Source organism: Podarcis erhardii (assembly GCF_964252035.2).
Source record: "Podarcis erhardii genome assembly, chromosome: 6".
Lineage (NCBI taxonomy): Eukaryota > Metazoa > Chordata > Lepidosauria > Squamata > Lacertidae > Podarcis > Podarcis erhardii.
The window spans coordinates 29,006,436-29,018,966 of record NC_138510.1 but is presented as its reverse complement, the minus strand read 5'-3'; the positions used below and the strand labels follow the sequence as shown (position 1 = coordinate 29,018,966).

Sequence of the window (12,531 nt, the reverse complement as noted above, 5' to 3'; positions counted from 1 at the left end):
TTTTTTAAAGGCACCTGCAACCCATACTGAACTTCACAACTTTTTCCTAGGTGAGATTTGTTTTATTAATAAGGGGACTATGTGTGGCTCAGAACGAGTATTGCTACTCTACCGCTGTGCAATCTCACACAATAATGGCACTTCCCGGTTGTTGTTATTTTCAAGTGGATTCAGTGATATACTGTACTGCCAAACTGAGGCTGCACAATTAAAGTTGATTTGGTGCACTTGCACAAGGCCTCTCCTCCAAACCAGACTTTTTGCAGTAAGGAAAATGACAGGGATATACACCAGAAAGCATGGAAGAACAACTGCTTGATGCAACCTCTCTGGCAGAGTCCCACCTAACAAATCAGAATGAATTCTCAGTAAATAACCACCATAGTTTAACTTCTCTGCAAATAATTGTATGAATGAATCAGGATGAATTCTGAATAATGGAGCAATCTGGAGGCAACCTAAGATTGTATAAACTAATATGTATATGACCTAGTGAACTGAGTGAGCAATCCTATTCTCACACATAGCTGTCAACTTTCAGATTTGAAAATAAGGGATCAGCAGCCTTGAAAATAAGGGATCAGCAGCCTCACCTGTCCCAGGGACAGTCTACCGGATATCTAACAATCTGGGATAGCAGCAGGAAGCAGCGGGAAATGGCACTGGAATAAGGGAATTTCCTGCCAAAAAAGGAAAAGTTGACAGCTATGTTCTCACATTATGCCAGTACCAGAGACACACAGCTGCTAGGCCAATGGAATGTCTTGTTTGCATGTTTTGCTAAGCCAAACTTGGACTTAATCACGAACATGCCTTCTGCTCTGCTGCACAAGTCCTTTGTCTTATTACTGGCTTGCCACATGTGGTTTATTTTAAACAAGTAGAACACAGTTTGGGGGTAGGGGAGGTGAGGCACATCACAATTAAGCTATGCTTTAAAACAAACCATGGCTTCGCATGACATGGAAGCTAAGCTACTGTAATCAAGGAGTACTTGGCATGGAGAGGAAAATCACATGGGTGGAAAATACTTGCTCGATCCATCAGTGTATCTTCAGAAGCAGAATGGGTTTGTCAACAAATCTGAGGTGTTCGGCCACCTTCTCTGTCATGGTGGGAGGCATAGTTGACATTCCACTGATTTCAGTAGCCCCTCAGCTGATGGATCTTCAGTATAGGATTGTGCTATTAATTATTTAATTATGGACAGGTGCATATGCTATCTTTAAATTTCCAGGACAAGGTATAAATGCAAGAGAGAACCATCTACAGGGCAGCCCTTGTTGCAAACAAAAGACCCATCTATCTTAGGGTTGCCGAAGTTCAAAAAAGTTGCTGATCTTTTTTTTTTTTTTAGGCTGGGAGACCCCTAAATTGTTGATCTTTTTTCCTCAGTTTACTTGCTGAAGATACAGGATAAACCACAGCCTTCTGAAAATTTCCTAAGCTACCCATATCATGTGCATCTCTTATAGCACATAAATTCTGTGTAATAACTTAGGGCATCTTAGGGCATGTGGTAATGTTATGCTTCATTAATCCTGGAAAGGCTATGATTCTTTGGAACAAAACCCCACCAGGTCTCTCCATTGCACCATTTTGTTTGATTTCAGATACAGTGGTACCTCAGGTTACAAACACTTCGGGTTACAAACACTTCAGGTTACCAACTCCGCTAACCTGGAAGTAGTACCTCGGGCTGAGAACTTTGCCCCAGGATGAGAATGGAAATTGTGTGCCGGCGGCAGTGGGAGGCCCCATTAGCGAAAGCGCACCTCAGGTTAAGAATGGTTTTGGGTTAAGAATGGACCTCCGGAACGAATTAAGTTCGTAACCTGAGGTACCACTGTACTGTATTTCCAACAGCGTGGCATGAATTCTGGGAGAAGTCCTCAGTGTTGTAGGTGTGGTTTTCAGTTCCACATGTCTTCCAATCTTTTCTTCCTCCCATTTGTGCTACAATGCTACCAGTTTCTCCTTAAAATATCAAACACCATTAAAAGCTTTTTTTGTGTGGCTGTGTATTTGGATTCATTAGGACTCTGGAGTGTGAGTGGGTGGGTGTGGGTTTGAACAGCAGGTTGCGCAAGCTGCGCAAGCAGAGGGAGGTAATTGTAATAATAAACTAGGCACTTTTAAAAAGTACTATGGATATGAGCCCTTTCACTACTGACTAAATCTCACTTTCATTAGAATGTATGTTTAGGAAGATGGTTTAATGCAGGACTGCTGAAAGTATAATCCTGTACTAACTTATGGGTTAACCAGCTTCTTTCCTAATGCACACACTACCTTTCAGGATAGTTTACATTAAGATTCCCCTTCCATTTTTTCTCAAAACACACTGAATTCTGGGAAGCTATCCCATGCCCACTAGCTGATATTTTTTCCATTGGGGCCATGGCAATGACATGTCTAACCATTAATTTATGTCTAGGTAGCCAGACGAACTTGCCTTTTCTAGTCTACCCATTCCACCTGTCTTGTAGAGAAGCTCTCCTGGGCACACACTTGTTTCAAAAACAATAGCCAAACATTTCCTGTTTCAAATATAGAACTAAAGGAGAACATAGCTAGAATTATTTGAATAGTCTTTGTGTGAGAGATTTTGAAACCTAAGTAAGGCTGAAAACATCATTATAAAGCAACACATGACAGCAGTCGGAAGAACAATCCAAAATCTTCATTTGCCTTCATTTGTCAAATTTATTATTTTTTTTTTAGAAGAAGAAGGAAGGAAGGAGGGAAGGAGGAGAAAGCAAAACAACAGGAAAGATATATAGGAAGTACTTGGATGTCTGGACATTTACATGTTATGTTGATCAGAGATAGGCCTAGGGGTTGTAACCAGCTATGTTTTGCTCAGATTATATACCCACTGAAATTAAGGGACCCAAGTTAGTCATATTCATTAGTTCCTTGTTCCTCCTCTGAGTAGGACTAGCAGCCTTTGTGACATAAGGAGCTGTGCCCAAGATTAGCATTTCTACCTCCCAAGAAGTACCTCAAAGGAGTCACTTTTGACTCACAAGCGCTTTCCTTGTTTTCTCAGAGGTTGGATTTCCCTCCCCGCATGCCCTTCACTACTATATCAATTTCATTCCATCATGGCTGCTCTAGGATTTAAAGATTCCGATGTTACTTTAGGCCTGGCAGGGCTGGATCAACAATCTTGGGAGAATTTATTTTTTATATATATACCAGCCTTGATAATGGCCTGTTACCGGGAGAAACCACCACCCAAAATTATGTCTGTACATCTTTTAAGACAGCAGCTGAACTATTTTAAGGCATGCACATGTAAACAGCCCATATATTTGACTTCCAGTAAAACAGGAGTGAAATTCTTGTCCTTCAGGTGACATTTTCTCAGTTTGTATGGTATTGTGGAAGTGGGAAGCCATGGTTAAATAAAGGCAAAGGACAGTCTAAGGATCAAATTGGACATGACGTGTCACTCACATAGCAATTAGTTTTTAAAATGGCTGGTATAGGGTCCCCCCAAACCATGGCATGGCATGGGAAGCTTTCACACTTTGCCCCTTCAACAGTGCAGGTAAGAAATGGCTCTTCCCACCAGCTGTGCCTATTTGCACCCCTATGCCCCCCACAGGTTGCTATTTTATTGCCAGTGTACTCTGCAACGTGGCCTTCCCACAATAATAGTGGTGGAGGATTTATTCTGCTTTAGTCTGGTGTCCAGGGCTTCTCCATTGCTATCACAATACTGCTATCTAGAGAGGCTACAGTGCAATGAAACTGGTTCAAAAATAAACCAGAACATTTGAGGCATAAATAGTTATAGGACTTAAGCAGGATATGCACTGATTGGAAATGAAAGAGTGTGACTTCCCTAACACTTTTGCAGGTGCTAACAGTATTGAAAACTGGGTCATGTACAGCTGCAGCATGAGCAAAAGCCATCATGAACGCACAGTGAATAGGATGTCCGGCCAAAGCCAGACAGCTAGATCCCTGATTCAAGACCAACTACACTTCTCTCAGGCTCCAGTGAGGTTTGATAACAGTGCTGGGAATGCAAAGTAGACAAATCTTCTCAGGCTTTTTCATCCTTAGGGCACCCCCAAGGATAGAGTGAAAAAATTAGGCAGGATGAAATGATGCCAAGTACTGTGACTTTATTATTTCATGCTTGTCAGTTACTCTGAAGTTCATGCTGTTCTCTGTCCAAATAGATGGCTTGCACTTCCTGTTTCTGAAGGATTTGGAGAGGACTCACAAACACTTGATAGATGATCACTTAACCAAGTTCTGTTGGAAGTCTAAAGTGAGCAACTTATCTTTTACTGTGAGAGATTATTTATGTCTGGACGGCCAATATTATAAGAGAAGGATTTGTGAAGGATCTGCAGATCATTAACACATTTTAACCATCAGGAGATGAATAGACTTCTTTGAGAGACATAATGAGGACAAGGACTAATCTTTTACTGAAACAGCTTCTGTTGGTTGAGAAATGTGAAAAACAGTGAGAACTTTTAGTTTTAATGTGAAGTGTCTGTTATCATTCTGGGAATTTCTGGCTTGTTTAAACTATTTGACATGATACCAGACCCTGCCTAACTTTGCAAATTGCAAACACGCAAGCAGTTTTCTTGCTACCTCACTAGGAGCAAAACTAGCAACTGGGGAAAAAGTTAAATATACCTCTCCCACCCATTGCTCTTGCCCTGAAAATGCCCACAACCCACCCACCCAAAACACCTATTCAATGTATGGAAGGAAATTCAAACCCAAAGGATGGGAGGACAGTGTTGCACAGTAGAAAGCAATGATTTAGCCCTGTATCTGCTTCCTTGCTGTAAACATCTAGGGATGTTTTCATTTCGTGTTTTACTGGTAGACGGGGAGATGTACGGTAATGTATGTCTTATCAGCTAAATATCTGGCATGTGGCTCCTTTGAGAAGCAGCTATGACTCAGGAGGCTAGCTCCTGGAGAGCTGACTCAGAGAACACTGGAAACCGACGTACATTGGCTCACTAGCTCAGGATTACCTGCCGTGATTATCCAGCAGCTCCCCAGTGCTTTAGGCAGAGGGTTCTCCCATCCCTACCAGGAGATGCTGGCAATTCAACCTGGGACATTCTGTATGTCAAGCAGCTGCTCTACCACTGAGTTATGATCCTTTGCTTAAAGATGTGGCCTGGCAGGAGAGGTTGGATTCTACTCAATGCAGGCACCCAGGCCACATTGGAGATAAAGTCCAGTTAACCACCAACTCACCTTGCAGTGAATTTCTACATGAGAACAGACCAAGACAACACATGCAGGACATCCCTTCAAAGAAAGGACTCCTCCCAAGAGAAGGCTGGTGCCACCACATCATCAATTTTCCTTAGAAATCTGATGGAACAAACAGGCACTCACCTGTGCACCTTGGCCCATCTGCCATGGATCCTTCAGCTAGATGGATCCTTGGACTAGATGACCCTTGAGGTCCCTTCCAACTCTACGATTCTATGATTCTGCCCCTCTATTCCACCCCCCCAGGTGACCACTGTGTATGGAGAAGCGTCTCTTAAGTTCTCAACTGAAGGGCAATTTGGGAAGGGAGGGAGAGACGTAGCAATGTTTATGACAAAAGGGGTTTAGCATTAGCAATAAATTTCGAGAATGTATGGAACTGGTTGTGTATTAAAAAGCGGTGCAGGGAAAATGCCCATTCAACTGGTCTTCGAGAGGTTTCTTTTGTCCAGCGAATTGTTACGGGGAAAGGAAGGAAGGAAGGAAACAGGTGATTGATCATAGGATGAGAGCGACAACCCTCCATAACGCCTCTGTGGTCTCCGAGGACGCAGCTCTGCATAACGCAACACACGCACGCGCTCCCAGAGGAAACTGACCCTGATGTCTGAAGAAGAAGAAGAGTAGTTTGGATTTGATATCACGCCTTTCACTCCCTTTTAAGGAGTCTCAAAGTGGCTAACATTCTCCTTTCCCTTCCTCCCCCACAACAAACACTCTGTGAGGTGAGTGGGGCTGAGAGACTTCAAAGAAGTGTGACTGGCCCAAGGTCACCCAGCAGCTGCATGTGGAGGAGCGGAGGCGCGAACCCAGTTCCCCAGATTGCGAGACTACCGCTCTTAACCACTAGACCACACTGGCTGTCTGGAGCAACACCCATTCCCCTCGCACACCCACTCTGCCCAAACTGGAGCCGCGAGTGCGGGGAAAATCTGAGCAACGCCCCCAGCACTGCAAATAATCTCGCCCAGAATCTCGGCAGCCTTGTTTCGTGCGTCTCCAGTCTGCAGTCTCCCTCGCCTTTTGCTCGCTTAGGTGAGAGAAACAGGGAGCGCCTGATGGGGCAAGAGCCGTTCGGAACCCAGTCCCCGGAGGCGGGAGGCGTCGCCAAAAGCAGCTGCGCAAGAAGACCTGGAAACTCAGGCGCGTGGGTTAGCTTTGGTTGAGCAGCCAAAGGACTGGAGAGCAGAGAGGGCTGGACATATTCAATCTGGAGGCGCATGGCGAATGTTTCCAGCAGCATCCTCTTTTTGGAAACTCCAGGAACCTGTTGCATGGATTTTCGGGTAACCACATTTTCGGGTTGCAGAAGAGAGGCTATTTATCGCGGGAAGGGTGTCGCCGGTCTCAAGAGCAACCCCCGGAGCGCCGCTTCTTTGCCGCAGGACGGGAGCGCAGCGGAGTTGGCGCAGGGACTCTCGCCAAGGGTGCCTTGAAGTTTGAGGCGGCCGTCGGGCTAGCGATGCTGGGAGAGGCGGAGGATGAAAACAGCCCGGAGCTGCGCGCAGCGCCGCAGTGCTTGAGAGAGCGAACAGGGAGCCTTACAGGCTGATGGGTCTCCCAGTTTGTGCTGGTTTTTTCGCTTGCGTGCGCTTGAGCGCACGTTCCTTTCAGAAGAGCGGAGCCACTTCGGAGCGCATCTGAATGGCAACTCCAAGAAAGGGCCCGAGGATTGCTTTGTTCCTTTGCTTTGTTTTGAGGAGGAGACTGTGCAGATAATCCGCGTAAAGACTTCTCACCGATGCGAGAAATTGCCAGCATGTGAATCTATGGCGGAACGTTAAGACTCGCCCTTTTCTTGCTTTTACTACGCTGGAGGCTGCTGTAACCCTAGTAGGTCTAGGCACGGAAAGTTCTCCTCTTCAAGAGAGGGAGAAGCGAGCAATAGTCTGTCGGATAGCTGCAACCTACCTCTCATAGTATTATCCCAGGGCAAATACCACCTGAATACTTCAAGGGCTCTCATATAAGATTGGTGACTGGTCTGTTATTATATTTGTGTGCGCTCAAGTGCAAGGTGTGCCTGAGAGATGCTTCTGCAAAAATCTGAGGGTTTGTGTGACATTGCAGTATCAACGCGTGTGTTTTGAACAAAGTGATGCAAGATCACAGTATTTGCAGATGATCTTTGAATAATTCTTTGCTTGTGTGAACTATGCACTACTATAGTTAGACTCGTGTGAGAGAGAGAGAGAGAGGGAGAGAGGGAGAGAAGGAACTCCTTACAGTAGATTGAGTGGGACCCTGATTGGCACTTCAAGCTTGTTCCTGTGTGGATCTGCACTTCACATCTTTGCGGGCACAGCAGTCGATCCTACATTTGTGAATAGGCTGCAGTTTGACCCGGACTTCCACTCAAATTGTTTGTGCTGCTATTTCTTGCAAACTCTGCTTCTGGAAATTCATTATGGAGAAAGCACCCTGTGAAGCACCTCTCATGGAATTTCAGAGGTGAAGAAACCTTAGCCTGTAACTTTTGTAGCTCCCTGCTTGTCTTAGGAAGGAAATACAACCTGGTCAATGTTGGGAAACAGCAGTGGCAGGAGCCCCAATTGCACGGACTGGAGCCAGGCCTCTGCTGGGGACGTCTGCAAGCTGTTCCTCATGGTCCTCCTGGTGGTGGTCATCAGCCTGGGCAATCTGGTGAGCCTCCTGGTTTTCTTCCGTGTCAGGCAATTCAGAACCTCCCAAGGCTACCTGAAGGCCTCCTTGGCCCTAGCTGACTTGGCGGTGGGGCTCATCGTCGTGCCTTACTCTGTTTACAGGGAGGTGAATAGGTTGACCTGGGGGATGGAACCAGAGATGGATAAATATGAGAAGCCTGCCTGCTTCATCACTGGGCCCATCTTTGCAGGCTGCACCTTTGTCTCGATCAGCACCATCTTTCTGCTCTCGGTCGAGAGGAGTGTAGCTGTGCTGAAGCCTCTGCACCGGAAAGCAGTGATCACCAAGCGCAGGACTATTTGGCTCATTGTGGCCTCTTGGGCCATGAGCTGCTGCTTGGCAGTGGTGCCCTTGCTCTCCAGCCCTGATATCACCTTCCAGTACAATGCCTGCAGCAAGATGTGCAACTATGCTTTTCCAACAGACAAGCCACCCGAGTCCCACTGGAATATCATGCTGCTATACCCGGTCTTTGATTTCTCAGTTTTGAGCGGGACCTTTGCGATCAATGCCGTCACCTTTGCAGCCGTCCACCAATACTGCAAGAAACGGAAGCAACTGGGAGAAGAGGCACAGGGCGGTAGCAACCAGGTCTCCTTCTCAGACATTACCGCTGCCAAGACCATTGGCATTCTGACTTTTGCTTTCTCTGTTTCCTTCCTCCCCATTGCGGTATTTGTTGTGGGGTCAGTAGTGGGATACCAGTGGTGCAAGTTCTCCTTTTACGCCTTCTGGATCCTCACTTCCAACAGCTGTTGGAACGTGGCCATCTACAGTGTTTGGGATCCCAAGTTCCGTCAGGGGGTTCAGGAGCTGTTCAACAAGCCGGTGCTGATATCGACCTCTCAGGATGCCGCCTGCTCACAGGAGGAGCACAGCTCTGCCCCTGCCTGTGTGGCAGTCCTCAAGAAGATGTTCCGCCCAGAGAGCAACCGATAGCACAGTTGGTGTCTGCCATTTTGTTTAGGGTGGCTGTTGTGTTGGGATGTGCAGTCCTTATCCTATTCCACTGCAGGCTCCTTTGTGGACAGGGCTGGCCAGAGATATTTTGCTGCCTGAGGTAAAAGACGAGATGGCCCCCTTATTTCCATGTATGGAATTGACAATTGGACATTGGCTTGTTTAAGGAGTGTAGGACGGATCACGCAGCCTACACATCTCTGCCTCCAACGTGTCACTGTCACCCCCTGTCCCACAGAATCTGCTGCCTGAAGTGGCCACCTCACTCTCCCTAATGATGGAGCTGGTCCTGTTATCTTTTAGAAATGTGCACTTCTCTTGAAGCGCCAAATGTTTGCTTGGATGCGTTGGACTGTAACCTCCTGGATTTCATAGAGTAAATGCAGCATGGATTTATGGGCATGAATTATAATACAGAGTGCAAAAGCATGCTGCTCTCTCAAAAATTGTTCTAACCAGGTTCCTGTTTACATAAATAAGCAGAGGAAAAGGGGTGGAACAGAGCCTTTAAAAAACCCAACAGAACGCAGAAATCTACAGAGCAGAATATTTCTTCTCTGTACAAACTTGGAAAATGGCCCTTTGTAGATCCAAGTCCAAGGAAAACAACAACGCAATTACCTAAAATGGCCCTTGGGTGCAGTTATTGCTTGTTGTATTATCACAAATATGGTTATGGTATTTCAGCATGCAACATATAAAATTCACTCAAACTCTAAATGTGCACATTCTACAAAAACCAGGGACACTGTACTCTTAAATATGGAGCACTGCTGGCACAGACTTAAGATAACATCCTTTATTCTGGGTTAATTAAATCAAAACAACTATCTTTATGGTTTTGTACTCAGAATCACTATTGAAAATTAACATGGTCATATTTAATTAGGCATTGAAAGAATGGGAAGCTGGCACTTCTTGATAAAGCAGAGTTACCAGACTAACAACTTGGAAGGTTTTGCAAGCAATGTGCCACTTGTGCTCAGCAGTATAGAAGAATAAGGTTTCAATTACCCTGATCATATGTTGAAGTATTTATTAAAGTGGGTTGGGGGCAGCTTATCTGTTTTACATGGTTCCTGTTACAAAAACAACAACATGTTGATGTTGAAAAGATGGGAAGTTGTAATACGTGACAGTGATGTAATATTAAAGAGACGATTAAGTGATAGATAGAACAACTGTTTTGTTGATAGACCTTTCATCCGGCATTCACAAGGCTTGGTGGATGTTTACAAAGGCTCTCACTCTGTGTAATCCTCTGTTATGACTTCTTTTCCTATTTGGCTGCTTTAAAAGAACTGCAGTATTTGTTGTATGAGGCTATCTTGATAACATACACCGTTCTGAATGTACTCATTAATGATGAATTTCCCTTGGTTAAATAGAATGCTACAAAAAGAATAAATATTGTTTGCACAATCATTTTAAAAGCATTGCCTCAATGAAAAGATGCACAGAGTTCATTTACGGCAGGGGTGGAGAACCTGTAGTCACCCAGATGTTGTTGGGCTCAACTCCTATTAGCCCCAGCCAGCATGTCCAATGGTCAAGGAGGGCCACAGGTTCCCAGTCCAGTCTCTGATTTTCAACAGCACTTGAATAGTCATCAGCCCTGAAAGGGATAGCTTCAGGAAAAGCAGCTTTGTTCCAGCTAAGTTGAAAACACACTGGGCAAAAGCAATATCTTGTTATCTGAGCTACCTGGATTCTGTAAGTTTTGAAGTAGCATTGGTTTGTGCTGGTTATTGACTTAGGTGTCATTCTTTCTCAATATGTACCGGTATATTCTCAATATGTACCGGGATATTATTAATAATATTAATAATAATTCTAAAATCATAGATTTCCAGTGATCTGACAAGCAACAGAAATGGATCCTGCAACTATTACCTTAAACTTTCCTTAAACTTGGTTTGCAGCGGTCCAGAAAGAGAATTAGATGCATACAGATGTACCAAAAACAAGTGTCACTATGCATGTTTCTCTGCAAGGTTCAGTCCAATTTCCTCCTGTACAGTGGTACCTCCGGTTGCGAACTTAATTCATTCCGGAGGTCTGTTCTTAAGCTGAAACCATTCTTAACATGAGGCGCACTTTCGCTAATGGGGCCTCCCGCTGCTGCCGTGCCACCGTCGTGCGACTTCCGCTCACATCCCGGGGCAAAGTTCGCAACTAGGGGCATCTACTTCCGAGTTAGCAGAGCTTGTTACCTGAAGCAATCGTAAGGAGGACAGTATGTAACCCGAGGTTCCACTGTATTTGGAAAGCAACTAACAACAATTAGAATACTGGTTCACTTACTTGTCTTTTCCCTCCTACATACTTCAAGATTTTTTTTAGCTCAGCTTGTATGGGGAGGAGTGGTGGCTTTGTGATATCACTGGTTCTAGCCAATCAGGGCTGTGCAAAGACGGCTTTTGTTGCAAACTTGCAGAACTGGTTGCTGTCCCATATAATTTTCTCATTTAAATCAGAGCTACCATTTCTGCAGAAAATGGTAAGTTTTTGTTTTTAAAAAACAAGCAAACCTGAAAATAGTAAACCTGTATTGAATGGGGTGGGGTGGGGATATAGGATGCCATTGTTGTTGTTGTTGTTGCTGCTGCTGCTGCTGCTGCTGCTAATTCATTACCTTCTCATTAACTTTGCTGCAAAAAGCTTGCGTGAATGAGCAGTGCTGAGCCCACTATAAATTGCCCTGTGTCAAGTGGTCAGATCGATATATTCAGTCTGCTGTCCAGGTGCAACTACTGGTGAGCAGCTTCTAAAGACTTCAACTGCTCTATTTAAACTGGCCTGGAAGCCTCCCAAATAGGAAACTCTTTCAACTAGAAGACTGTCCTCTGTTAGTCCTTCAAATAGAGGCCTGTCCTCCTGTAAAGTAGGAGGCCAACCTAGTTTTGGGTCTGGTGTATGCTGGAAGCCTTTTGAGTTTGTTAAATGAGCCTTGCAAATCTCTGGTTAGAAGTGACATTATTTTGGATGGTCTTCATCTAATGTAATGCAGATGAAATAGTGACATGATGCCATTTTTATTTATGCATCTTTCCATGTTGTTCCATTTTGGATTCATAGGCGTATTCTGCATAATACCCTGCAGTGTATTGTGGTTTGGCAAGTAGCCAGACGAGATTACCTCCATTCCCTTCTAATTCTACGAATCCATGGAAAAAGAGATCTAGAAAGAGCTTTTTATTCATTTGTTGAAAACATCATCATCATCATCATCATCATCATCATCATCATCATCATTATCATCATATCCCACACATCTGGCTGGGTTTCCCACTCTGGGTGGCTTATAGCATATATAAAAATACAACAAAACATCAAACATTAAAAAACCAGAATATCCTATACAGGCAACAAACCAACCAATAAATCAATAGAAACCAATAATAACAATAATAACAGTTTACAGTTATACCCAATTTAAAATAACTGCCAACCCCAACTAAACATTTAACCGACCCCAACCCGACAAAAACAAGAGGAACCAAAGTTAGAACTGTTTAAAACATTGTAAAACATTTTAGCCAGTTGCCCCACCCCAAGACTTGTTCCAGCAATTGGATTGCCTTACTGCATTTCGTTTCAGTATCTGCTAAAAAAATCTAGGAACAGAAAACAATTGAG

The 12,531-nt window shown here is 44.4% G+C and overlaps 1 protein-coding gene across 1 annotated transcript; it reads left to right on the top strand.

Annotated features, from left to right (window-relative positions):
• The first annotated feature begins 6,135 nt into the window (after nucleotides 1-6,135).
• Nucleotides 6,136-10,663, top strand: LOC309343359 (beta-2 adrenergic receptor-like). The gene has a single exon (XM_081864703.1). It carries the CDS (start codon nucleotides 7,789-7,791, stop codon nucleotides 8,869-8,871), a length of 1,083 nt encoding a protein of 360 aa, XP_081720829.1. The 5' UTR covers nucleotides 6,136-7,788; the 3' UTR covers nucleotides 8,872-10,663.
• Nucleotides 10,664-12,531: the final 1,868 nt, after the last annotated feature.